Source organism: Sceloporus undulatus, chromosome 6 (genome assembly GCF_019175285.1).
Source record: "Sceloporus undulatus isolate JIND9_A2432 ecotype Alabama chromosome 6, SceUnd_v1.1, whole genome shotgun sequence".
Classification (NCBI taxonomy): domain Eukaryota; kingdom Metazoa; phylum Chordata; class Lepidosauria; order Squamata; family Phrynosomatidae; genus Sceloporus; species Sceloporus undulatus.
The window spans coordinates 71,770,969-71,798,812 of NC_056527.1; the positions used below are offsets into that span (position 1 = coordinate 71,770,969).

Here is a 27,844-nt window from a genome sequence, read left to right on the forward strand (position 1 = left end):
AATTGTTTCTCTCTTCTTCCTACTTTACCTCTTTGTCCTCAGCTTACTTCCATTACTGCCAACAGAGCTGAAAGTACACACTATGAAATCAGTGGGTGGGTTAGAGGAGGGGATGGAAGCTTCCTCTTGCCTGTACAGTCAGGCAAAAGCAAACTGCTACAGCCTTTCTTAGTTTATGTTTACAGTGGTTCCTTGGTATTCACTGAGGTTTGGTTCCAGGACACCCTGTGGACATCAAAACCGTTAATGCTCAAGTCCCATTAAATACAATTGCATAGTGAAATGGTGTCCCTTATATAAAATGGAAAAATGATAAAGGGTATGCTTTTTGGAATTTATATATTTTTAAATATTTTCAAGCCATGGATGCTTGAATCTATGGATTAAAAGAATCTGTGCTTGAATCTAGGGATTAAAAATATCTGATTGCATTTTTGAAAAATTTCTATGCCACCTTTCTCTCAAAAATGGACCCCAGGTGGCTCACAATATAAAAACACATTAAAATAATTTTTAAAAAACAATTAAAATAACCTAACTAAAACACTACAATGTTAAAATTTAAAACATACAAAAGTTTTTTTTAAAAAACACAATCTAAAACAACACCTTCAAATAAAACCAGCCAGCCTGCATAAAAAAATAACCTGCCAGCAGGGAGGAGGCCCACATAGCCTCTTGAGGAAGGGATCAACTACTAAGAAGGCTCTCTCTTGTATCCTCACCAAGCAAGGTGGGGATGGTGGTTAGACCTAGAGGAAGCCATCTCCTGATGATCTAAGGCAGGGGTGCTCAACTTAGAAGGAAGTAGGGGCCAAAATTAAGATCAGCTAAGGTTGTTTGGGCCGCCAACAGTTTTAGGTGAAATGTAGGACATTAACAAAAACGGGGGCCAGACCAAATAAAAGCTGGAATCAAAATGAAAATTCATACTTCTTAGCAATGCTCAAAATAGAAGACATTGTGGAATCCCTCTTCCTGGACAGGAAGGCTAAGATGGGGGACATGTCTGGGAAAAGGAGGGGAAGTCTAATCACCCTACCAGGGGGCAAGGCATCCCCTCCCTCCCTTCTTTCCTTCCATAATTTCCTTGTTTCTTTCTTTCCTCCCTTCCTTCTTTCTCCCTTTCTCTGCTTCCTTCGTCCTGCCCTCTCTCCCACCCATCCTCCCTTCTTTTTCTTTCTTTTCTTCCTTCTTCCCTCCCTTCCTTCTTCCTTTTTTTTTCTTCCTCCTACCCTTCCTTCCGTCTTTCCTTCCTCCTTTCTTTCTTTCATTCCAGAGGAGGAGGGGGGAACAGATACCCACCCACCACGTTGTCCTCCTCCTCCTCCTCTGCCGAGTTGTTCATCTTTGAGCAGCTTGGGGCAGAGGAGGAAGACAACGCGGTGGGCAGGCATCCTTGTCTCTTTCCTCCATCCTCTTTTGTATCTTTCCCCCATTGCTGGGCGGGCAGCCTTGTGAGGAGAAGGAGAGGGAGGATGGGAGAAAAAGAGGAGGACGCCCAACCACCACATTGTCCTCCTCCTCTGCCAAGTCATTTGCTTTTGAGCGGCCTTGGGGTTTTGCCAGGCGAGCAGCCTTGCTGCTCAAGAGCAAAACCCCTAGGCCGCTCAAAGTGAACAACTCGGCAGAGGAGGAGGAGGAGGAGGACAATATGGTGGTTGGGCGTTCTCCTCTCTTTCTCCCATCCTCCCCCTCACTCACCAGAAGAAGGGCCCAAGGTTCTCTCATGATCTCTAGCTCTCTTGCTTTCTGCTCTCTCACTCGCTCTCTGCCCTCCTGGCTGTCTCCACTGCTTGCCTGCAAAAAGCTCCTCCCTCTGGACCTTCCTGACCAAATGGGGCAAGAGGAACTGTAACCTGCCCCCAGCAACAACTCCCCTGGGAAGCAGAGGCAAACTCTGGGGGAAAAGTCCATTGCTCCAATCCTCCAAAGCCCTGTGCGATCGGGCGAGGACTCTAGGAGCCAGGACATCCCCTTCCTCCTGACAATGGGGCCCCAGGCCTCCAAAAATCCTTTTGCGGGGCTGTTCCCCCCCCCCCCCCCCCCGGCTGCATCTTGTGGAGCCCTGATCTAAGGACTCTAACTGGTTTGTATGGGCAGATACAGTCTCTCAAATAGTCTGGACCTAAGCCGTGGAGGGCTCATTAATGACTTTTGCCATTGTGACCACACACTGAAATTGTTTGGCCACATGCATCCCAGTTTTCATCTTTGAAATGTTGATGGGTATGCCATTTGATTAAAATTAACAATGCAGTTGATCAGGATTAGCACTGAAACGAGACTTGCAAACAGCTGATAAGCTGTGTCAGTTAAGAATCTTCTTTAGGTGGCCAGGAGGGGAAAAAAATGTTAAAGCAGCAAAATCAAAAGTCCACCAGTATGTTTATTAGGACCACAAAGATATTGCTTGACTTTGGATTTTAGCATTTTTTTCTTATGGCCCAAACCAGTTTATTTTGTTTTATATGTATTCTTTTAAAACCAAAAGAGCAAAGGTGGTCGTTTTGACAGTAAGAAAGTATCTTAAATACATATTAGATAAAAACCATATCATGCTACAACAATGTTCACACAACAATTAAAAAAGTGTTAACAAAATGGGCTATTGGGTAGTGGTTGATGCTGAAATGTGGAGGTGGCTTGTCTACACTGGTAAAAAATGCCATACTCACCCCAAAGTCATAACAACTTGTGCTATTTCTAATGAGGAGCCATATTTCTCTGCCTTTAATCCATCTTGGCTCTAAACTAAGGGAGGTGGGGGGAAATCCTGGTGTTTCCCAGAAACTCTGGAGTGGCCTTAGGTTCTTTTGCTGTGTGGACAGCTGGATTGGGTCCACTTTGGTCCAATCTAGTTATTCATATACCAAGAGCCATGCCATCCCCTTCTCTGCACTGAGCACAGTGCAGAGAAAGGGGATGACCTGTTTTCTGAGTCATCACCCACACTGCCTCCTCACAGGCAGGAGCTCAATGAAAAGCCTACCCAGCATGCTGCTACTTCTGCTGTGAACAGAAAGCAGTGCATGGGATCCTTTCTGATCACATGTTGAAGCAGCTATTTCTGTCTTCAGTAAACTTGGTCGTGCACTGGGCAGGTTTTACACTGAACTCGTACTTGTGAGGAAGTAGTTGGAGCCGCTCCAAAAACAGGATGGGTCAGGTGGACCAATGAGTGTTCTGTACACAATGACATCATGTACTGTCACACTGGATTCAGTCCAGTGCATGTGACCATAATGGTCAGTCCAGGCTGTTCTGTGTCAAGTCCAGCAGGTTACCAAGTTCAGAAAATTCAGGCTTGAGCAGTGAAAACTGAGAAAACCTTTATTAAGAAATTACAAATCCAATTCAGTGACATTTATTGTTAGAACTGATCAGCAAGTGTTAAAATAAATAAAATAATAAATAAACTTTATTCTTATACCCCACCTTTCTTCTGCAGCAATCAAGACAGTTTACATAACTAGAATATATTGGAATAATACATATTCTCAATAAATAAATCGAACCCCCTCCCTCTTTAAAACAGGATTAAATACAATGCAGTTTAAAAATTCAACCTGTTAAATGACAGCAATTTTCTGGTAGAGGCAGTGGTTACATAAAGTAGGGAGAGTACAGAGATTAGATTGAACTATTCTGGGAAGGCTTGCCGGAAGAGATCTGTCTTTACAGCTTTTTTGAAGCTGTCTAAACTGGTTATTTGATGGATCTCCTCCGGCAAGGTGTTCCATAGTCTGGGAGCAGCAGTGGAGAACATCCTCTGGGAGGTTGCCATTAGTTTGGTTTTTATGGGTTGCAATAAGTTCCTCCCAGAGGATGTGAGAGTGCAGGGCGGATTGTATGGAAGTAGGCAATCCCTTATATAGGTTGGAGTATCACTCAAGCCATGTAGGGCTTTAAAGGTAATCAGCAACACCTTGTACTGCACCCAGAAACCAATAGGCAACCAGTGAAGAGATTTCAGAATAGGTGTAATATAATCACTTCTAGTTTTACCAGTGCGCCGCCATTGGGGACAACCCTTCTCCTCCCCTCCTCTCCTTGCTTCCCTCCCTGCCTCCCTCCCTTCCCTCCCTTTTACTTACCTTGAAGGCCTCCGGCGTGACTGCTTGGCCTCGCCGCCACCGCTGCCGCGGGAAAAGCGGGGGGTGGCAGCGGCAGAGGCCAAGCCTCAGCCTCCTCGCTGCCACCGTGGAAGGGCCCAATGGCGGTGCTGGAGGCCTCTTGGCCCCCAACAGCACCGCCACCAGGCCTTTCCAGCGGCGGTAGCAATGAGGCAGAGCCACCGCGGAGGCCTTCAAGGCCTCCAGTGCCAGCATCCGGCCTCGATGCCTCTGCCACTGCTGAAGGGCCAGATACCGTTGTTGGAGGTCAAGAGGCCCCCAGCACCGACATCTGGCCCTTCTGTGGCAGCGGCAGCGAGGAGGCTGGGTGATGGTGCGGGAGATCTTGTAGGCCTCTGGCACTGCTGCGATCCGTGTCTCCTCTTTGCTGCCTCCACCGCTGCCAGGCCTTTCCTTTTGAAGAAGAGGCTCGGAGCGCAGCAGTGCCAGAGGCCTTCAAGGCCTCTCACACCATCACCCGGCCTCCTCGCCACCGCGGAAGGGCCAGGTGTCAGTGCTGAGTGCCTCTTGGCCTCCAACACTGGTATCCGGCCCTTCCGCAGCAGCGGAGGCATCAAGGCCAGATACCAGCGCTGGAGGCCTTGAAGGCCTCCACAGCAGCTCTGCCTCATTGCCACTGCTGTGGGAAAGGCCTGGTGGCGGTGCTGTTGGGGGCCAAGAGGCCTCCAGCACCGCCATTGGGCCCTTTCATGGCAGTGGCGAGGAGGCCGAGGCTTGGCCTCCACCACTGCCGCCACCCGGCTTTTCCCATGGTGGCGGTGATGGCGGTGAGGCCAAGCAGTCATGCTGGAGGCCTCCCAGGCCCAAAAGGTAAGTAAGAGGAGGGAAGGGAGGGAGGCAGGGAAGAGGGAAGCGAGGGAATAGAGGGGAGAGGCCAGGGACTTTTGTTACCAATGGAGGTGCGCGTGCACAAATGAGACTTGAGCATACGCGGATTTTGGTATACGTGGGGGGGGGGGTCCAGAACGGATCCCCCGCGTATACCAAGGGCCCACTGTATAATGTATTCCACTGCACATCATAGAGCATCCCCACTTTTGGATTACATTTTCTTTTGATTTCTCCCATTTTGTGGAAGAGGTCTCTTGTTCTTTCTTTCTTTTTGTTGTTGTTGTCACTGTCTATTTCTCTGTCCTGGTTATTATAACAGTCCTCCATGCAGATAAGTTGTTGAACAATTGCATTCAGAGTTCTGACTCTATTTCTATCATCTTTTACTTTTGCTTCTCATTTGACCTTAACTGCTTGAAAAGTTTCATCTGTCATCCTTTGAGGCTTCTCCTTCTTTTTGGTTACAAATAGTGTCTTTTTGCATTCCTCCCTCACAATGTACCTGGCTTCAATGCAGAGCCCTTCTGGCTCCCAATTAAACTTAATAGTGCAAATCTATTTTTCACATTACCTTTAAATTCTACAGGAATGTTCTTCAGGTTCTGTTTCAGCACTGTGTTCTTCTTTAGCTTTACTCTAATTTTTTTTTATATCAGTAGTTTATGGTGTGTACCGCAATCTCATCCTGGTCTTGTTTTTGCAGAGGAAATGGAATGTCTCCATCTTCTGCTTCCAATGATGTAATCTATTTGATTTCTACATTGATCATCAGGTGATGTTCTTGTGTTTAGTTGTTTCACGGGTTGCTTCAAGAATGTGTTGAAGGGTTTTCTTGGCAAGTTGTTTCAGAGGAGTTTGCTACTAACATCCTTTAAGGCTGAGAGAGTGTTGACTTGTACAAGGTCACCCAGTGGGTTTCCATGGCCAAGCAGAGATTTAAACTCTGCTGTCTAGCATCATAGTCAAACACTCAAACCACTAGACACGTTGGCTCTCCAAACAAACTGTTGGCCTTGCAAAACGCAATCAGTAACTTACTTGCTTTATTTCTTGATCCTAGACCAAATTTTCCTAAGACTTTATCACATGGAGGAAAATTGAAAGTTTTAACAGGGTTTATCCTGTGAAAATCATGAAATTACTATTAAATCGTAATTAAGATTTTCAGACACAGCATGAAAAAAGAGCCATTATCCCAGGAATAAACAGGGAATAAACAGCAAGAAAGCATTTTCAGGATTTTCCTGTGAATGATTTCTTGCTGTTTATTGCCTGGTTATTCACAGGTTAATGCAACTTTAATTGCTTTTTAACGCGACGTCATGTGAAAAGCTTTATCACAGTTGCGTAATATTCTCAAGATAGTCCCAAGATAATGGCTGTTTAATCACAACGTTGTGTGAAAATCTTAATTGTGAATGTGCTATTTTTACAGGATAATCCCCATTTATACTTCCAGTTGTCCCCATGTGATAATGTCCCTACAGAACTTTCCAATTGCCTATGATTCACAAGAAATCCTGTTTTGGTGTGTGATCAATTTCCTCCTGGACTCTAGCACAGAATCCTTCAATTTCTTCTTCTTCTGTCTCTGTAGTTAGAGCATAAACTTGGATTATGATTATATTAATGGGTTTTCTCTGTATTGATATGATTCAGTCAGACATTGCATCATATCCTTTCATTGCTTTTGCGACCCCTGTCCTCACTATAAATGCTGCCCAATTTCTTCTTAGATTTTCAATTCCTGAGAAAAACCCTGCATAATTATCTGACTCAAAATGTCCCACTTCTGTCTATTTTAGGCCCAAAACAGAAGGAACATAAAAAGCCAGCTTTTGCACTGCTTGGAGGTGTGGCATTTAGATGACGCATGCCCCAAACCCACACAGAAGCCATGCTATGATTGCTCCTAGGCCACCCAAGATGGCCTAAACCTGACCCCAAAAGGAATGGATCTTTTCTGCTCCTATTAGTGATCCATTGCTGATCGCAGCAGGGGCCAGCATCAGGACCACGGTGTGTTGTTGCCGTGATCCCACAAAGCTCCAAGCAGAAGCGCCTTCTGGCCACTCCTTCCTGCCCATCTGTTCTGTCCCTTAATTCACTCATTCAAAGTGCTGCAGTGTTTATACATTCCTTTTCTTTTTTACTATAGGGGATACAGACAGTCTCGCTGCCCTTTCTCCTGCAGTTCGTTGCCACAACGATGTGCCATGAAAAAGGAGTTGCAAAATGCACCACTGCCAAAGCACCATTAGTGCCTTGGAGTGGCGTGGTGCCGTCTCTTGTGCGCCATGCCATTTGGATGCGGTGCACGACGCACATCATCAGCGCACATGCTGCATGAACACGCATGTGCCAAAATAGCATCCAGACAGCACAGTAGGGCTCAGAAACGTGTGGATGCTCGGAAGTGTGTGAATGCTCCGCTCTTCCGAGCCCTAAAATCGGCTCCAGGATGGCACTTTGTGCCAGTCTGTACCGGCCTAAGTCTACCTTCACCTGATTCTTGCTTCTCATGTTCCATGTTTCTATAATACGTATAGTGCAGTTTTGCATTTTCATTTGCCCTCTGAATGTGCTTTTGCCTAGTTGCATCATTACCCATTATGAAGTCAAAAACATTAAAGAGTAAGACATGGTGGACAAGTGATCCTCCAGGCACAAACTTAAAAGATAAATAAGAAAATAATAATCATTTCATAGAACCAAAGAATCATAGAATCGTAGAGTTGGAAGAGACCACAAGGGCCATCCAGTCCAACCCCCTGCCACACAGGAACGTTCAATCAAAGCATCCCCAACAGATGGCCATCCAGCCTCTGTTTAAAGACCTCCAAAGAAGGTCCACCACTCTCCAAGGAAGTGTGTTCCACTGTCGAACAGTCCTTACTGTCAGGAAGTTCCTCCTAATGTTGAGGTGGAATCTCTTTTCCTGTAGCTTGCATCCATTCTTCTGGGTTCTATTCCTGGAGCAGCAGAAAACAAGCTTGCTCCCTCCCCAATATAACATTCCTTCAAATATTTAAACAGGGCTAGCATATCATCTCTCTTAACCTTCTTTTCTCCAGGCTAAACATCCCCAACTCCCTAAGTCGTTCCTCATAAGGTATAGTTACCAAACCCTTCACCATTTTTGTTGCCCTCCTTTGGACACGCTCCACTTTCTCAACAACTTTTTTGAACTGTGGTGCTCAGAACTGGACACAATATTCCAGGTGGGGCCTATTCTGACCAAAGCAGAATAGAGTGGCACTATGAATTCCCTTGATCTAGACACTATACTTCTATTCATGCAGCCAAAAACTGCATTGGCCTTTTTAGCTGCCTCGTCCCACTGTTGGCTCATGTTGAACATGTGGTCGACTTGGACTCCTAGATCCTTTTCACATGTAGTCTCTTTAACCCAGGTGTTGCCCATTCTATATCTAGGCATTTTGCTTTTTATGCCCTAAGTGCAGTACCATAAATTTTTCTGTGTTGAAATTCATTTTGTTAGCTTTGACCCAGCTTTCTAATCTATTTAGGTCATTTTGAATTTTGATCTTGTCCTCTGGGGTGTTAGCTACTGCTCCTAATTTGGTGTCATCTGTAAATTTGATAAGTATGCCCCTAATACTGTCATCCAAGACATTGATAAAGATGTTGAATAGCATTGGCACCCCAATCGTCACTTCTCTCCAGGATGAAGAAGAACCATTGTTGAACACTGTTTGTGTTCGGACGGACAACCAATTACAAATTCATTTAACAGTTACTTTGTCTAACCCACATTTAACAAGCTTGCTTCCAAGAATGTCATGAGGAACCCTGTCAAAGGCCTTTCTGAAATGAAGATATACTATATCCATAGCATTCCCTTTATCTACCAAGCTGGCAATTTTATAAAAAAAAAGAGATAAGATTTGTCTGGCATGACTTGTTTCTCTGAAACCTATGTTGACTTTTTGTGATTATGGAATTGCCTTCTAGATGTTCATAGACTCTCTGTTTAATGATCTGCTCTAGAATCTTTCCTGGTATAGATGTCAGACTAACTGGACGATAATTGTTGGGATCCTCTTTTTTTCCGTTTTTGAAGATGGGGACAACTTTTGCCCGCCTCCAGTCTGCCTGGGCTTCTTCTGTTCTCCAGGAGTTCTCAAAGATTATTGCCAAAGGCTCTGATATTACATTTGTCAGTTCTTTTAATGTTCTTGGATGTAGTTCATCAGGTCCTGGAGACTTATATCCATTTAGATTAACCAGGTATTCCTGTATTATCTCTTTACTTATTTTGTCCTGGATTTCTTCTGTTCTGTCCTCTGCTCCTTTATCCTCGGATTGAGCACCCTTTGCCTTTTCTGAGAAAACTGAGGCAAAGAAAGTGTTGAGTAATTCTGCCTTTTTTCTGTCGCCTGTTAGCATTTTGCCATCTTCTCCACACAGTGGCCCTACCATTTCCTTTTTCTTTCTTTTGCTGCAGACATATCCAGAAAACCCTTTTTATTGTTCTTAACCTCTCTTGCAGGCCTGAGTTCACTCTGCGCTTTAGCTTTTCTGACCTTACCGCTACACATGCTAGCTATTTGACTGAATTCATCTTTGGTGATTTCCCTATTTTTCCATTTCTTATACATGTTTGTTTTAAACGTTGCCCAGTTGAAAGTTCCTTAGTCATCAATCCTGGTTTTTTTGAGACACCTCCCATTTTTCTTTCTCACTGAAACTGTTTGAAATTGTGCGTTCAGTATTTCCCTTTTGAGAAACCCCCATCCGACCTGAACTCCCTTCTCTTTTAATATTCCTGACCATGGAATCATCCCCAGTATTTCTCTAAGTTTACTAAAGCCAGCTTTCCTAAAGTCTAGAACAGTGATGGTGAACCTTTTAGAGGCCGAGTGCCCAAACTGCAACCCAAAACCAACTTATGTCTTGCAAAGTGCTATGTTCTTCTGGCTTTCTAGTAACAAACTCTGGCAAACTCTGGGCTGGAGTGACGGCACATGTGCCCACAGAGAGGGCTCTGAGTGCCACCTCTGGCACGCGCCACAGGTTCGCCATCACTGGTCTAGAATGTGTGTCTGACTATGCCTGACTTCTCCTTTCCATTGTACAGTCTGCCCTTCCCTTATGCAGGGGATCCGTTCCGGAACCTCCCTCCCATGTAAGGGTAAAAACGCAGATGCTCAAGCCCCTTTCAAGTGAATGGGGCTTGTGCCCGTGGCGGTGCAGTGGCGGTGCGCAGTACACACACCATGGGAGCGCGCACCATTGTTTTCTTCCAGCGCGCGCCTCCCTCACTTCCGTATAATGCAAGCACACTGTATAACAAATTCCAGGAGAATATGGTCACTCCCACCTAATGATCCCAGCACTTGCACCCTATTAACCACATATTCACTGTTGGTTAGGATTAGATCTAAAATAGCTGATTCCCTTGTTGCCTCTTCCACTTTTTGGACAATGAAATTGTCTTCCAGTCAAGTGAGGAATTTGCTAGACCAAAGGATTTGGCTGAGTTTGACTTCCAGCAAATATCAAGATAGTTGAAGTCACCCATCACTACTTCACCTCTCCTTTCTGAGTGTGTGGTCATCTGTTCTAGAAAGGTCTCATCCAATTCCTCCATCTGAATTAGACTCCCACAATAACATCCCTGTTTTTCTCTCCCCTTTAATTTTTAGCCAGATGCTCTCCACCTGGCTTCCAGTATTGATGCCCTGTATCCCTTCACTGGTATAAATATCCCTGGCATATAATATTATTCCTCCTCCTTTCCTGTTTGGTCTATTTCTCTTTAAAATGTTATATCTTTCTATTACTACATTCCAATCATGAGACTCATCCCAACAGGTTTCAGTGAGGCCTATTATATCATATTTGCTTTTCTGTGCTAGGAGTTCAAGTTCATCTTGCTTATTTCCCATGATATGTGCGTTAGTGTAGAGACATCGAAGACCATGTGTCTCCTTTACTTGCTGCCTGTGCAGGGTTTTTTTGCCTTCCACTTTTGGGTCCTTGCACTATTTGCCTTGTTCCCTCTATGTCACTCTGGCTATTTTCTCCAGTCCTTTTTCTTTCCAGAATACTGCCCCTCTTCTGCCACATAACTCAGTTTAAAGCCCTCCTGATCAAATTCTGTAGAGCCAGATCTTTACATTTGCTGTTTTCCTCTCCCTTCCTGGACCATGACAACCTGTGCTTCCATTTCTTTCAGCTTCCTACCCAGAGTCTTGTAATCCTTTCTGATATTCTGAAGGCTGTGTCTTGCAGTATCACTGGTTCCCACATGAACCAAAAGGAAGGGATAATGATCAGTAGGCTTGACCATTCTTGTCAACCTCTCTCCTGAGACATCTTGTCAGGCCCATAAACCATTGCTTCTGTACCCCTCAGCAAGGAGTCCTCCACTGCGACCACATGCCTTCTCTGAGGCTTAGCAGCGACTGTTCCCTCGGGTGAGACTCTCAGGCTCCCCTGCTCTGTCCCTGAAGTTTGTCCATGCTGCTCTTCCTCATCCTTCTTTATAAAGGAAAGAACTTCAAATTGATTCTGTAGCTGCAAGCTCCCAGAATAATCCCTGGTTTCCCTACTTCTCTGTGTGACATTCCTCCAGCTGTCTGCCTCCTGTGTATGTGAAGTGACCTTCTTCTCTGCAGCAACTTCCTCTGTGTGGTCCCTGTCCAAGACAGTTCATTCCATTCTGTCCCGGAAAACCTCTTGCTCCCTAATATGCTGAAGTGTAGCTACTCTGCTCTTGTCCTCTGCTCTTTCCTTACATATCCTCTGCTCTTTACTGGTAGCTTGATGAGTGCTATCCTACATTGGAGTTTCATCTTCTGGTGCTATCTTTTGTTTGAACTTTGATTGTCTCATCATAAGATTTCTGTGGTAAAACAACTTCAAAAGGTCAACCGGTACCTCCCTCTTTGCTGTACTAACAAGTGTTAGCTATGGTGCTATTGCTGTTGTCTTATGAGAAGTTTTTCACCAGTGTCACTCTCCACTACTGCTGCAGCCCAATAGTTGTCTGGCACACTTAGTCTGAGTCCTCAGCAAAAGCCTTACAACAGCAAAAGCCTTGTGCCATTCTATTCTGCTTTGGTCAGGCCCCACCTGGAATACTGTGTCCAGTTCTGGGCACCACAATTCAAAAAGGAGGTTGAGAAACTGGAGTGTGTCCAAAGAAGGGTGATTAAAATGGCAAAGGGTCTGGAAGCCACACCCTATTAGGAATGACTTAGGCCCCATACAGACAAGCCAACATGAAGCCCAATAGTTGTCTGGCACACTTAGTCTGAGTCCTCAGCAAAAGCCTTACAACAGCTTCGGTCACTTTGGAGGTATGCTGTTTAAATGATGCATGCGTCCTAAGAGTCCAGAAGATGCGTCAAAGCTGCACTCTAGTCCTTAGGACTGGATCGTGGCTTTGGCGTGGCTTCTGGCCTCTTAGGACGCATGCATCATTTAAACAGCAGACCTCCAAAGTGACCCAAAGCAGCTTTATTTTGGCCTGTCTGTATGGAGCCTTAGTAAGCAGAGAATGTTTAGCCTGGAGAAGAGAAGGTTGAGAGGTGATATGTTAGCCCTGTTTAAATATTTGAAGGAATGTCATATTGAGGATGGAGGAAGCTTGTTTTCTGCTGCTCCAGAGAATAGGACCCAGAACAATGGATGCAAGCTCCAGGAAAAGAGATTCCACCTCAACATGAGGAGGAACTTCCTGACAGTAAGGGCTGTTCAACAGTGGAACACACTCCCTCAGAGTGTGGTGGAGTCTCCTTCCTTAGAGGTCTTTAAATAGAGGCTGGATGGCCAACTGTCAGGGATGCTTTGATTGAGAGTTCCTGCATGGCTGGGGGTTGGACTTGATGGCCCTTGTGGCCTCTTCTAACTCTATGATTCCATGATTCTAATTAACAAAAAAACCCATGAGAAACCCTACCAACAGCAGTGCTGCCTCTTGTATCAAGAGAAGCACACAATCCCTACACAATGGAAAGGTAGAGCCACTGATGGATCTCTACAACACTTCACTATTTAAACACAGTTCTAAAGATGCACCTATTTTACAAATAATCTGTTTTTACTGTGAGCACCCCCTGCATCTTCCTCCACTTAACTATGCTCAACACATAATATGATTACTATGGCATCTGTATGAACAGGAAAAAGATAGTAGTGTTGAGACTTTACTGTGGATCAGCCATATTTACATACCTTGGCTGAACTCAAATTAAATGTGTTTATTCAGCATTCATTGACATTAATGGGGCTACCCAGCTATGAAACATCAATTTCACTTTGCCCTGACTGAAAATGACAGTCAATTGTGAGTGAAATGTCTTACAAATTTGAGTTTCCTTGAGTACTGTTTACACACAGTTTGAAAAGCTGGACTGAACAAGCTACAGAAATAGCTGATTCATATAATCATTTTTCCTAGTAGCTACTAACCTGCTATTTAGTCTATGTATTCATTTATGTACTTATTAAAGAATGTATCTATCTATTCCACCAGTTACTCCAAAGCAATGTACAATGGATAGAGTTTTTAAAGGATCTCATCTTAACAAAGAAAATTTGGGTTATTTACCTGCCTCAAGTGAGACTCGTGTTTTAATTTGGAGTGTGTCATACTGTTGCTCATATATACAAAGTTAGGTATGGTGTTGGCTTGGGACAGATGGTAACAAATGGTAGATATCCATGTTTCCTAAAACTGCATATGTCCAACATTAACAGAAAAGTGTTAATTATGCTCCATATTCCAAAAATTCCATAATCTAATGGGGATTTTCTTAAAACATCCATAAAACATTTATTAAGCATTGGATTCCACTGGGAATTTGTAAGATAATGTTGCTAAATTCTAAATTACTGGGATCATAATTATGTTGTTTTGGGATTCTTTCCTTACTGGTGGGGATTCAAGAAGTTAAGCAGAAGGTTGTCTAATATCCCTTATTCAAATTCACCCATGTCCAGTGGAACATAATAGATTGTTGATAGTGGTTGGATACCAGCATCATGAAAAAAAATTGTGCCAGTATTGGGAAGTTAATTGCTTGTATTTGCCATAAAAATAGGAAATAAACTTTGTTTCCTACTCTTCACCATTCATAGTGGTAGGCAATCCATGAATATGACTTAGTATAAATAACTGACATCTATTGGAATACCAATGTATATACATCTGAGGCTTTTGTTTTGTTTCTCTGATGAATCCAGAACCTTTCAAACACTGATTTCCTGTTACAATAAATTTCATGCCAGCTTCTGTACAGGAGGTCAGGAAGAGGAAGAGAAAGAGAGAGGGTGTTTTGTGGCTCAGCAATGAAGACTTAAACCCAGATCTCCCAGTTCCTGGGACAACATGCTCTAACCACTATATAGCTTAGTTTCGTGCTATTTGAAGGACCATATCTCTCTTTTATGAGTCTATTAGAATGCTACAATTTTCTGGAGAGGCCCTTCTCTCTGTCTCACCACCTCCGTAGGTTTGTTTTGTGGCAGAAAGGGAGGCTTTGGAACTCCCTCTTTAGGGAGGCCAGGATGGCTCCATCCTTCCTTTCCTTCTGTCAGCTAACCAAAACATTTTTATGCCACCAGGCCTTTAAAGATGGATTGAGGTGGGTTTTTTAATGCTCTGTGGTGCTGTTTTTAAGGTTTGTATGTAGTCTTTTAATTAATTTTAATGTTTTAACTGTTTTGTGTGTTTAGGTTTATAGATTGTTCAACAGTTTATTGAATAACATTTATATTTATACTTTTACTTAAGGCTTTGCATAGTTTTAATCTATATTCTTTTACAATATGTTGCTAGCTGCCTTCAGTTTCATTATTGGGAGAAAAGCAGGAAATAAATGAATACAACAAATAAAAAATACTGGAGTACAAGCAGTTTCAACTAAATTATTTCTGTATAATGTGTAAATACAATGTAATTCATAATTTTTATTATGAAGTCCCGAAATGGCATATCAAACACACCCCTCTCCCATCAAAATCAACAATCAGTACTAGATGATATATGGCAATTTCAATATTGTCTCTGTCCCATTGAAATTTCAGTTCAATGCCACTGGTTCTAAACATTTTCTTGTGAGGGGGAAAGCCCCCCTCTGATTTCAAACAGAACTAACATCTAAGCAATCATGCTTACTGTATATATTTTAATCCTCGGCCTGTTGTATTCAAATTACGCACGCACACACACAAAGGATTCTACTTTAGATGTTTAATAATGATGGTGATTATGATAATTATAATAGTAATGATGTTTCACAAACATCTGGATAACACTAAGAAGACGTTTTTACGACAATCTCAGGCAAAATCTAGGATAAAATTGAAATGTTTCAACAGGTTGTCCTGATGTCAATTTGCATTTCTAGTACTTTTCTTTAAGGTCTTCAAGCAGTAAGAAATTTAAATGATAGATCACACAAATATGGGCAAAGATTTTAATTGTTTTCTCTAAGATTCAAAGGCTTGTTTGTTTTCTTAGTATGTTTTACAGCAATAAGGAATTATATAATGTTAAAGATCGCCTTTCTTTCTAACTATGAATGACAAATTTTATTTATAAGCTCTTACAGGTGTTTTTTTTTAAAAAAATCACTATATATTTTTTAAAAAATTGTAAACACAATAGTACTGTGCTTTTAAACTGTAAGCCACTTTGAGTCCCAATTTTGTAGGGAACGTGGGATACAAATAATAATAATAATAATAATAATAATACTACATCAAGGAAATTTGGACAATATGCAGTTTTATTTAAAATATTTGATTTCTTAAAGTTAACTTGCTACCAACTTATTCAACTAGCTGACAGTAATAAATATATTAAACTGTCCCAGTGAAAGATCAGCAATATTGGTATAGTAGCCATCATAAAAATGTACAAGATAATGAGATATTATTATTATTATTATTATTATTATTATTATTATTATTATTATCCTTTATTTAAAAAGCGCTGTAAATTTACACAGATATGAAGACCTTTATATGTCCTGCCTGATATATCTATAGGTTGCTGTTTGCTTCATTCTTAAACGTTGTTTCAGTTGCTTAAGCCTGTTAATTTGCCTAGCATGTTCCCAAGAAGAACCTTAAACATGACATACCTTTCTAATTTTGGGACTGGTGGGCTGCACCTAAATTAAAATCTTACAATGTCAATTAAAATCTAATATCAAGATTTAATTCAATTTAGTTTTCATTTATAAGTTAACTTTTCATTAGAATTTAAAATAACCAAGGTTTCAATCATCACAAGAAGATAATATTTAGATTATTTTCATAGTAAAATATTTGAAGTTGGCTATTTATCTAAAAATATGCATTATTTCATTATCTGTAAAGAAGGCAGAAATATCTCCCAGAATGCCTATGCCTTTGCTTAATAAAACAAAATCTAAAATCCACAAAAGAGCAATGCCATGGAGAGCAGCTTTTCTAACCCACCCGCACCAATCCATTTCCAGGTTCCAATTAGGTATTATCAAACAAACTATTTTGAAAGGGTAGCATCTAAATTTTGGCCTCTGGAAGCTTTTTATATACCTAGGAATTTTATTTAGCATAGCTTAGATTTTAAAAGGTTTTCTCTTTTTTCTTTTTTTCTTTTTTTGATACATGCCTAATCTAATGAGACTGTGAAACTTTTATCAGATACCTAATGCCAGAACATTCTTTTTAAAGAAACTAAGCATTCTGAGTCCCAGGACAGAAATAAGTGACTTTTAAGTTTCCAACTCTATCTTTCTATTATTCTATGATTCATTTAGCTATTATGTATAAAAATAATAAGTACCAAAACTGAACAAATTTACATCTGAGGAAATAAGACCAGCCGCTTCAATTTGATTTTAGTGCTTTGAATAACAAATTCTTCACACAGAAAAACGTTCAGCTCAAACACCTGCAGCTCAAAAATCTAAACTGAAGGTAGAGTGCAAAAGGTTTTCTTCCAGCAAATGCTTTCTGACCACTTATAAGACTTACTTTAAACTAACTCAAAATCTGATCCCATATATATCAGAACTAATCACATTCATTTCCAGCCATGTTTGCTCAGGACTGCAGCTCTATAGCTAATTTCAGGCAAGAGTTAAACATCTTTTTTAACACTTGATTCTTTCTGATGAGCAGCTTGACTATGGCTAGATAAATTCTTCACATTTAAAAAAAACACCTCCATATATTCCAGCAATACAGAAGCTCTGATAGGCTTAAGAATTGCAATCATCAATGTGACTTTTCTCTTTTTTTTTAGATTTATTTTTATTACTTGCAGAGGTTGCATATTACACATTACATCAATTCTTTGTACATTCTTATTTCCACCATTGGTTTACATCATACATATTATACAAACTATTGTACATGTGTGCTATATATTTGTATTAATATTTAATCTGATTGCTGAGGATACCTTTTGTGATATCAACCTCATTTTGACTTTATTCACAAAACAGAAAAAAAAAAGAAAAACAGAAAGAAAAAAGACTTTTCAAACTCCTAATCATGCAGCCAAATCTAACACATTTTTGGTTGACTACATCCACAACATAGGTATATAAAACTGCAATATCCTTAACATAATTTATTTTAACACTATATATTGAATGAATTAAATGGTAATAATGTAATGTAATAAAGTTTATTCGGTCATTGACCAGCAAAAGTATAAATCACATTTTCCTCCTCACAGATAGAGAAAAATGCATAGATAGAGCAAAAATCCTATATAAAGAGGAACAAGATTTAGGGATGCAGTATTTCCCTATTTTTTGATGCTCCAAAGTCAAATTTGTTTCGTATTTATGCCAGAACCCATTTCTTATGGCAAAACACCTATTACCAGCTTTCTTGTTAACAAGTACCATAGATATCCTCATTCATCTTTTCTATGTCTGTATGTGCAGTTATCAGAAAAGATCTGTGTATTGTGTAGCATATGGCAAGCAATGGTTTGCTACAATACTTCTACTTTGAAAAAGTGGAACTATGTCTTAGCTTCAGAATCAACTTTCTGTTTGTTTAGTAGTTTATACAACTTGAACTTATTTCATAGACACAGGGTTTTGCTCCAAGCAGCTAACATGACTACCCTTTGAAATAGTTTTTTGCTTCAGGAAGGTGATGTGCTCACTTTCTGAACTGTTACTCAAGAGAAGCCATCATTTAGCCTTTGTTTCCCCTTTGCATCTTTCTATGAAAAAAGCACCTTGCAATCGCCCAGCTGTTTTTTAGGCATTTATGAAACTTTGTAAAATAATTTATGCCAGATCCTTTTTATGTATAGTCTAGCATTTAAAAAAAAAAGACTTCTCAAAACTAATAATGACATTCTTATAAAATGTATATGTATTCACAAAATATTATATTTTTCCTTAACAACTTTTGAAAACTGGACATGGTTTCACCCCACTTTGAATGAAGAGTTTATTGTCGTTTGTCCTCCCCCCACCTGCCACCATTGATGTATACTGAAGAATCCATCCTTTTGCCCAAATTATCGCTTTCAGAAAAAAATCAGACTTGTAGGAACTGTGAGAAAAATCTCATCCTCTTCTTTTGGCAGCCACTTTGAGCAATTTATTATGAACTAAAACGCAAGTCATTTCTGCTCCCTTCAAAACAGAAAACAAATTTAGGGAATAACTAAGACTTTAGTTTAGAGCCAGTCCCTCCTTTTATAAATTGTTTTAAAAATCCTATAAACATTCTGTGATTCCAACTGACAGCTACACCGAATTCAAGGCCAGATTTATGGGCGAGGCACTTTGAGAAGCATAAAACTCCCTGGCATAAAACTTACTTGCTTTAAAGACAGGCAGTTCACTTCTCCCGCCTTAACCAAACTTTGTCTCTCTGCCAGAAGTTTGCTGCAGAAAGTAGGGCTGAGAGCTCAAACAGGTGGCAGCAGGGAGGAAGAGCCAGAAATGCCAACATAAGTGGGGACAACAGTTGATACGCGCCCTTTAGCATGGAAAAACAGTACCTGTTCTGGCCGCAGCTGGATGCAGACCACTCGCCCATAGGACTCCAGCAGCTCCATGTGCGGCTCTTGCCGCTGCTCCTGGCCTGAAGCGAGTGGCGGGAGGCAGCCTGGCCCTCAGTCCCTCCTCCCCTGGCCACTCCACTTCCTCATTCCAGTGCAACATCTGTGCAGGCGGCAGCAGCAGCAGCAGCAGCAGCAGGCAGCTCCGGCGGGCATCTCGCCCCGGCTCCTGGGTGCGCAAAGCTTTGTCATTTGTGGGCAGGAGGGAGACTCCACGAGGCTGTCAGATGAGGAAGGCAACACCCCCTTCTGCCTCCTAGATGGGCCAGGACACTGTGAAGGAGAAAGAGCGAATGCGTCTTTCTCTAGAGTGACCTTTTTGCATGAAAGACGAATTGGAGAAAGCTCGGCTTATAACTTCTTCAGTCAAGATAGCTAAATGGGGGCTGCATAAGAGTCTGCTCTCCATATTTGCCCGTTGAGAATCACAGGTCCCATTATTCACGAGGTCAAGGCTACCAAAGTGGGCATTCCTCCTCACTTTCCCTGCCAGATCTCTCCTTGGGCAGCCCAGGAAGGGATTGAATAGGCAAAGGCAGGAGGGGAGGCACCTCTTGCCTTTTCCCGCTTGATCTTCTCCTTGGGTTTACCATGGAAAGGAGGGGATGCAAAGGGGTTTTTTTTTGGGGGGGGGGGAGGCACTTCTTGCCTTCTCCTCCTTGATCCTCTTCTTGGGAAAGGATTGGGAGGAAAGGGGTCTTGGGGGATGGGAGAGAAACCTCTTACTTTCTCCTCTTGATCATCTCCTTGGGTTTCCCAAGAAAAAGATGGGGAGTCAAAGGGTCTTGGAGGGGAGGCACCTCTTGCCTTCTCCTCTTGATCCTCTCCTTGGGTTTCCCAAGGAAAGGATAAGGAGGCAAATAGTCTTCGGGGAGGAGGCACCTCTTGCCTTCTCCTCTTGATCCTCTCCTTGGGTTTCCCAAGGAAAGGATAGGGAGGCAAATAGTCTTCGGGGAGGAGGCACCTCTTGCCTTCTCCACATTGATCCTCTCCACATTGATCCTCTCCAAGGAAAGGATGGGGATACAAAGAGTCTTGTGGGGGGCAAGGCACCTCTTGCCTTCTCCTCCTTGATCCTCTCCTTCAGATTCCCAAAGAAATGATGGGAAGGCAAAGGGTCTTGGAGGGGAAGGCGCCTTTTGCTTTTTCCTCCTTGATCCTCTCCATAGGTTTCCTACAGAAAATATGGGGGACAAAGGGTCTTGGGGGGTGCACTTCTTGCCTTCTCCTCTTTGATCCTCTCCTTGGATTTCCCAAGAAAAGGATGGAGAGGCAAAAGGTCAGGTGGGAGGCACTTCTTACCTTCTCCTCCTTGATCCTCTCCTTGGGTTTCCCAGGGAAAGTATGGGGAGGCAAAGGGTCTTGGGGCGGGGGAGGCACCTCTTACTTTCTCCTCCTTGATCCTCTCCTTGTGTTTCCTAAGAAAAGGATGAGGAAGCAAAGGGTCTTGGGGGGGAGCACCTCTTGCCTTCTTCTCCTTGATCCTCTCCTTCAGTTTCCCAGGAAATGGACGGGGAGGCAAAGGGTCTTAGGTGTGGAGTCACCTCTTGCCTTCACTTCCTTGAACCTCTCCTTTGGTTTCCCAGGGAAAGGATAGGAAGGCAAAAGGTCTTGGAGGTGTAGGTGCCTCTTGCCTTCTCCTCATTGGAGTTTATCACACAACTGAAATTGGAAGTATAATCCAGTGTTATCCTGAATGCAATAATGGATATTCACGTTATTGCATGAAAGGTTACCACATATGTTCGCTGGCAGTCCGAATGCACTCCGAACGTAATGACACATCAATCCACAGTTAAGTAAATTTGGTGAACTAGCGAAGTCACAAACCCTATTCCTAGGCAACTTTGCACTCAGTGCGCTGTTGTTTGGTGTGATGTGCATGTCTCTTTTGGTCTTGATTTCCACCCACCCACCCCCAATCTGGAAGGGGGGGTTCCCATGAAGCCACGCTGCAATTCTGCTTCAATTTTGCTTCCGCTTGTCCTTCAGCATTTCTTGGGGGGGGGGGGCTGCTGCCTGCTAATTAAGAGGCATGGATCAGGAGCTATTGGATAACCATTATATTCATGTTTTAAATATATGCTCGTTTTAAGGTGAATAGAGCATATTCTTTCAACCATTCTTCCTGCCCTCCCACCCTCTTTTCTAAATTGTGGGGTTCCTTGGTTCCTCTCTCTCACTTGCCTAAATATGCTATGCTCTGCAGTCTCACTGAGCATGCGCAAGGGTGACAATTTGCAATTAAAAACCTACTGATGTGATGGTTTACTTTGTACAGAATCTGGGTCGCGTTCAGGGAGGCCATTACAGTTAATTTAAGGTGTGATAAGTAATCACGTAATTGCGTGAATTTTTGAATTGACCTTGCTGTCTTCTCTTCTGAAATTGAGATCCTCCCATCCCATGTGATATCTTCCAAAGGGTTTTGGGGGGAAGGACTTCTTACGTTCTCCTTCTTGATCCTCTCCTTGGGTTTCCCATTAAAAGGATGGGGAGGCAAAAGGTCTTGGGGAAGTAGGCACCTCTTGCCTTCTCCACATTGATCCTCTCCTTGCGTTCCCAAGGAAAGCATGGGGATGCAAAGGGTCTTGTGGGGGGAGGCATCTTGCCTTCTCCTCCTTGATCTTCTCCTTGGGTCTACTGAGGAGTTATCAAATGGGACGGGAGGCTCTCAATTTCAAAAGAGAAGATAACGAGGTCAATATGAAATTTCACACAATTACGTGATTACTTATCACACTTTAAATTCACTGTAATGGCCTCCCCAAACGTGACCCATCACATTGGTGGGTTCTTAATTGCAAACTGGCACCCTCGCGCATGCTCAGTGAGACTCCAGGCGGATCGTGACCTTTTGCACTTCTGGGGTGAAGAGGGGACGGCTTCCTGTCTCGTGTTTTGCGTGATTCACGTACATGCTTGGTTTGATTTGGTTTTCTCCATTATTACATTAATGTATTATTTTACGTTATTTCAGTACTTCTACTGCTCCAGTCATGTCTGCTCCCGATCTTAAGTCTATCATTTTGTCTGCTGCGCAGATGATACTCCATTACTGACACTTGGAGGCTAGGAGATAGGAAAGGTGCAGGAAAGTACTCAGATTCCTGCTTGTGTGGAAACGTGCCAGGGGTATCAAGGGACTGTCTACAGAGGACATTTTCAAACTTCTCCAGCAAGGAGATGGGAACCAAGTATTGGCTTTAGTTGCAGCTATGCCTGAACCACGTTGGTACTGGGTCAGACCACAGGTAGTCAGGTGCTGGTGGTCAGAAGAAGTGATGCAGTTGTGGGACACTGATATGTGGATCAGAAACTTTAGGACAGGGGTCGGAACCCGCGGCCCTAGCCCAGTCCTGCTGCCGCCGCCGCCATCAAGGCCGCCGCTGCTTAGGCTAATGCGGGCAGCTGACCGCCAACCCACCTCCTCCTCCTCCTCCTCTTCCTGGGCAGCGCTGCCCTCCTCCTCCTCCCCAGCGCTGCCCTCCTCCTCCTGGGAAGCACTGCCTTCCTCCTCCTCCCCAGTGCTGCCGCTGCCGCCGCCACCCACAGTGGGGCTTTCCCGTCCGCATGCAGGGCTAAGACGGAGGAGCTTGTTCCCTTTGGCCAGCCAGCCATTGGCCAGGTGGCCAAAGGTGACGGACTCCTCTTTCCTTGCGCACGCATGCGCGCAGGTCCCATTTCCTCACCCGCACGCAGGGCTTTCCAAGGAGCCTTTGCGCGGAGGAGGAGGATAAGAAGGAGGAGGAGGAGGTGGAAAGGTGAGTCATTTCAGGTCTGCTTTGGGTTTTTTAAATTAATTTTTAAAAATATAAAATACTTATTTTTGTATTTTTACTTCATTATTTTTATTATTGCTTTTTTATTTTATTTCATTATTTTTATTATTAAATATATACACCCCTGCCTTGTTTTTTATTTATTTTTTTCATTGTTTTTTATTATTAAATATATGCAAGTGCATTTTCTGTGTATTTATGGTGCTTTGAATGCTAACAATCTGCCTTTCTTGGACAATTATGGTGATGATGATGATAGTGATAGCAGCAAGCCTCTGAGGCACAGCCAATGTAAATTGCTGTGATTTTTACAAACTCATGCGCAGTGAAGAAAAACCACAGTCCCTTGACCAAGTACACACTTCTGAGAAGTACAGTTGAACCCAAGGGCAAATCACTTCTTGTCAGACCACTTTGACATGTTCAATATGCATAGCCATGTGAACCTTTCTGTCATCTATCTAGGAATAATGCCCAAATGTCCTCCATTTTGATCATGCGTAAGAAACATGCATTTATATTAACATTTTTTAAAAATCCAATTTTTTTGCATGTCCTCCATTTTTAAAAAATATGTCCTACATTTGAAAATGTTGTCCTATATTATTTAATTATTTATCCCCCCCCCCTCCCGGGTTGTCTGGGGGACAGCAACCCGGCCCCTGGCTCAAAAAGGTTGCCTACCCCTGCTTTAGGATGTCCAAGCGGACCCTCTCTGAATTAGCAGATGTCCTAAGGCCCCATATCACTGCAATTGACACAGTGATGAGGAGGGCAATATCAGCCAAGGAGAGGGTCGCCATGACCATTTCCTGGCTTTCAAGTCCCCTCCTGTACCAGAAGGTGGCTCTACAGTTTCAGATTGGAGCCTCCATAGCAGCTGTGATTTGCATCAAAGTGTGCCAGGCTATTGAGACTGTGGCCTATTACAGACTGCCAAAATAAAGCTGCTTCGGGTCTCTTTGGAGGTATGCTGTTTAAATGATGCATGCATCCTAAGAATCCAGAAGCTGCACCAAAGCTGAACTCTAGTCCTTAGGACTGGAGCGTGGCTTTGGTGCGACCTCCGGACTCTTAGGACCCATGCATCTTTTAAACAGCATACCTTCAAAGAGACCCGAAGCAGCTTTATTTTGGCAGTCTGTAACAGGCCAGTGCTTCTGAAGAGGACCATCTGTCTAGGTAATCATCATCAGGTATATGTCTTTCACAAAACCACAAGAAAACCAGTGATCAAGGTTTCCTTGTATACATTTCTATCTATTTATACATATATACAGCCATATATTCAAGTAGAATCAGATCGCCTTCTCTCATACTGGGTGTTTTCTTTTCCTTCAATGAACAAGTAAATGCATATGTGAATACTTTCATAGATTTACCAAGTTGCATATAACTATGTATATATGATTCTGAATATTTGTGGTACATAGATATGTCTGTAGTATACATTTATACACACACACATGAGCATGAATCGATGCAGCAGTTTGGATTTGAGTAATGTATATATGTGCAGCATATTTATACATATATACAAGCCTATATACATACATATACATATGGGCATACTTCTACAGATAAACTTAGTTGCATTTAAATATGTATATATGGTGGCTTATATCAGTGGCACATAAGTATATGTTTGTAGTATGTGTGTGTGTGTGTGCGCGCACGCATGTTTGTGCATCGGTTCTGTTTACTGCATATATATGTAGCACATATATACATACATGCCAGCATATGGACGTATATATATATTGTCCTGCATGTGTATTGATACATGAACATATAAGTGTGTGCCTATGCATACATATATAGATATAGATATAGATATATACACAAACATATGTTTATGCATGTTCATGCTGTTCATGCTTGTGTGCCTATTTCTATGTGAGTCTACACTTCTGTCTTCTCATGTGTATCTTTTGGCCTAAATATATTTCTTGAGTAGATTTGTGTGCATTGTGCATTCTTATGCCACTCAGGAATGCTGAGGAGCCATGAGCAGGCAGGGTTTCACACACACACACACACACACACACATATCCCAATGTATAGACAGACAGATACGTTGCACATGCATTGCTTTTACATATTTATCTCATATATGCATGTGTTTTTTGTTAGTATATTGAAGGTGAAAATGTTCAGATGTGGCAATGGCTGCAGAAGCTTAAACTGGCTACAGCTGGAGTCAAGAGCAGCAGCTGGATGTTCAAGGTCAACTGAGCAGGACTAAATGTAAATATGCTATGTCTTCAGTCTCAAGAGGGATTGGTGTCTGGAGTGCATAGCAACTTGTATATGAAGAGGTTGGGCTTAGTGGTGGCCTCATGATAATACTGAATATAAGGAAAACGCTGTTCTGGTGGATTGTGGGAGTTTGGGAGTTTGAGACAGTGTGATGTGACAATAAGAGTTTTTGTATAGTAGTGATTAGCTCATGTTTATTTTGAAACAAAGTAATAAAGCCCTCTAAGGAGTGAACTACTGGAGAGTGATTCTTTGATTTAGCAGCTGTTTCTCCAGGCACTGTTCCAGCAAACTGAAAGCCTGTTTTGGAGTTTCGCTCTGTTCCTGTGTTGGAGAGATAACCAGCATCTTCATCCATTTGGCACCGGACCAGGATCACAGGCAAGGTTCATCACCCAAAATATCAACATTTTTGTATGTATGTATGTATGTGGCTCGTTTGTACATGCTGCAGGGAGGGAGGGAGGGAGGGAGGGAGAGAGGAAGGGAGGGAGGGAGGGAGGGGAAACCAGGGAGGGAAGCGTCTTTGCCACAAAAGCCCCAAAAACTGTGTCTGAGGAGGGCAGACAAACTCTGTCAAACCACAAAGACACACAGCTGCACACAAGAGTCATATGAGTCCTATTTCCTCTGAGGCTGAGAGAGTGTGACTTTCTCAAGGTCACCCAGTGGGTTTCATTACCAAACAGGGTCCCTGTCTGTCATCCATCCATCTCTGCCTGCCTGCCTGCCTGCCTGCCTGTCTGTCTGTCATCCAACTTTCTGTGTGTGTGTGTGTGTGTGTGTGTGTGTGAGCTATCTATCTATCTATCCATCTATCTGTCCATTTACCATACCTATCTCTGTCATCTCTCTCTCTCTGCTATCTATCTATCTATCTATCTATCTATCTATCTATCTATCTATCTATCTATTCACTTACCTCTCTCTCTGCCATCTAGCTATCTATACACTTACCCCTCTCTCTGTCTCTGCCATCTATCTGTCTATCCACTTACCTCTCTCTGCCATCTATCTATCTATCTATCTATCTATCTATCTATCTATCCACTTACCTCTCTCTCTCTGTCATCTATCTCTCTATCTATCTATCCATTTACCTCTGTCTCTGCCATCTATCCACTCACCCCTCTCTCCCTGCCATCTCCCTATCTATCCACTTACCTCTCTTTCTCTGCCATCTATCTATCTATCTATCTATCTATCTATCTATCTATCTATCCACTTACCTCTCTGTCTCTGCCATCTACCTATCTATCCACTTCCCCCCCTCTCTCTCTGCCATCTGTCTATTTATCCACTTACCTCTGTCTCTCTGCCATCTCATATAAATATAAATTCATGCATCTGAGTGATGCTCAAAAGGGAGGACAGAAGACTGAAAAGTAAGATATACCCCAGAAAAAGAGGACCTCTGGTCATCCTGCGGGTTCCATGCTATGCAGCCCTGGGATTTGTAGTGTGTTGTGGCTCCACTGCTCTCTGACTGAGGATCTTCACTCTGACCAGGAAACGGACCATATTGAGTGTATTTACCTGACCCTGAAGGCTAGGGACAGTCTGGGGATTTTGTTGGTCTACCGTCCACCCAGGCTGAGCTGACACAGATGGTCTCGAAGCTTGTTCTGGAGTCCCCCAGGCTTTTGGTCCTGGGGGACCTCAACATCCCCTTCGAGAACGGCTCATTAGATCTGACAGGTGCAGCTCGGGAGTTCATGACTTCCATGACAGCAATGGGCCTGTCCCAATTCGTCTCAGGTCCTACACACCATGCGGGTAATACACTCAATGTGGTCTTTAGTACGGATTATGAATACTCGTGGGCCAAGGTGATTTTCACCACTGCCCTGTCATGGACGGATCATTTCCTGGTCAAAGTCAGACTGAAGGCAACTACCCAGATCCCCCTCGGGGGTGAAGGGCCTATTAGAATGGTCTGCCGTCGAAGGCTGATGGAACCGGCTAAGTTCCAGGAGGCACTAGAGGGTTATATGGTTGGGAATTATGGGGATTCTATCGAAGCCCTGGTTGATACCTGGGATGACGATCTTACCAGGCCCATAGACACCATCGCTCGCAAGCATCCTTTCCAGTCCGCTCCTAACAGAAAGCCATGGTACACCCAAGACCTTCGAAATATGAAGCGGACTGTGCAATGACTAGAGCACCGCTGGTTGAAACATCAGTTATTATCTGACAAGTCCTATGGAGTGGCAATGGATACAGCAAAGAACTCCTTCTATGCTGTACACATTGCATCTGCACAGTCTCGTCCAGCAGAGCTGTTCAGGGTGGTAAAAGAGTTGACCCAACTCCCTCCCACCCAGAACCCTTTGTTAGAACCAACAAAAGCCTGCTGTGATGCATTTAATGACTTTTTTGCAGATAAAATCTCTCATATAAGGACTGATCTGGACACAGGCATTATAACAGAAACAACAAGAGAGGTATCCAGTGACTCCACAGGCTATATTAAACTGAATCAATTTGAGTTTGTAAATACTGATGAAGTGGACAAGCTCCTTGGAAGTGTAAGCAAGACGACTTGCCCTCTCAATCCTTGCCCATCATGGCTGACTGAGGGATAAATGACAGAGAGGAGTCGAAAGTGAAACCAAGACTGCTGGCTTCCTGAACCGGCTGAATAGAGATGTTGTTGACAGAGATAGAAAAGGAATATTGAAGGGTGGGCTTAGGAGGGAAGACAAGAAGCTCCATCTTAGACATGTTGAGCTTCAAACGCCGATGGCGCATCCAGTGAGAGACAGCTGTCA

The 27,844-nt window shown here is 42.9% G+C and overlaps 1 protein-coding gene across 2 annotated transcripts in view; it reads right to left on the bottom strand.

The window, feature by feature from the left end:
- Positions 1-19,132, bottom strand: part of IKZF1 (IKAROS family zinc finger 1) — a 150,492-nt gene extending 131,360 nt beyond the window's left edge. Inside the window, exon 1 of one of the 2 annotated variants that reach the window (XM_042476757.1) lies at positions 18,970-19,132. In XM_042476757.1, the coding sequence (XP_042332691.1) occupies positions 18,970-19,132 (163 nt within the window). The remainder of the gene's footprint in view (positions 1-18,969) is intronic. The other variant, XM_042476758.1, reaches the window with a different exon arrangement.
- Positions 19,133-27,844: the final 8,712 nt, after the last annotated feature.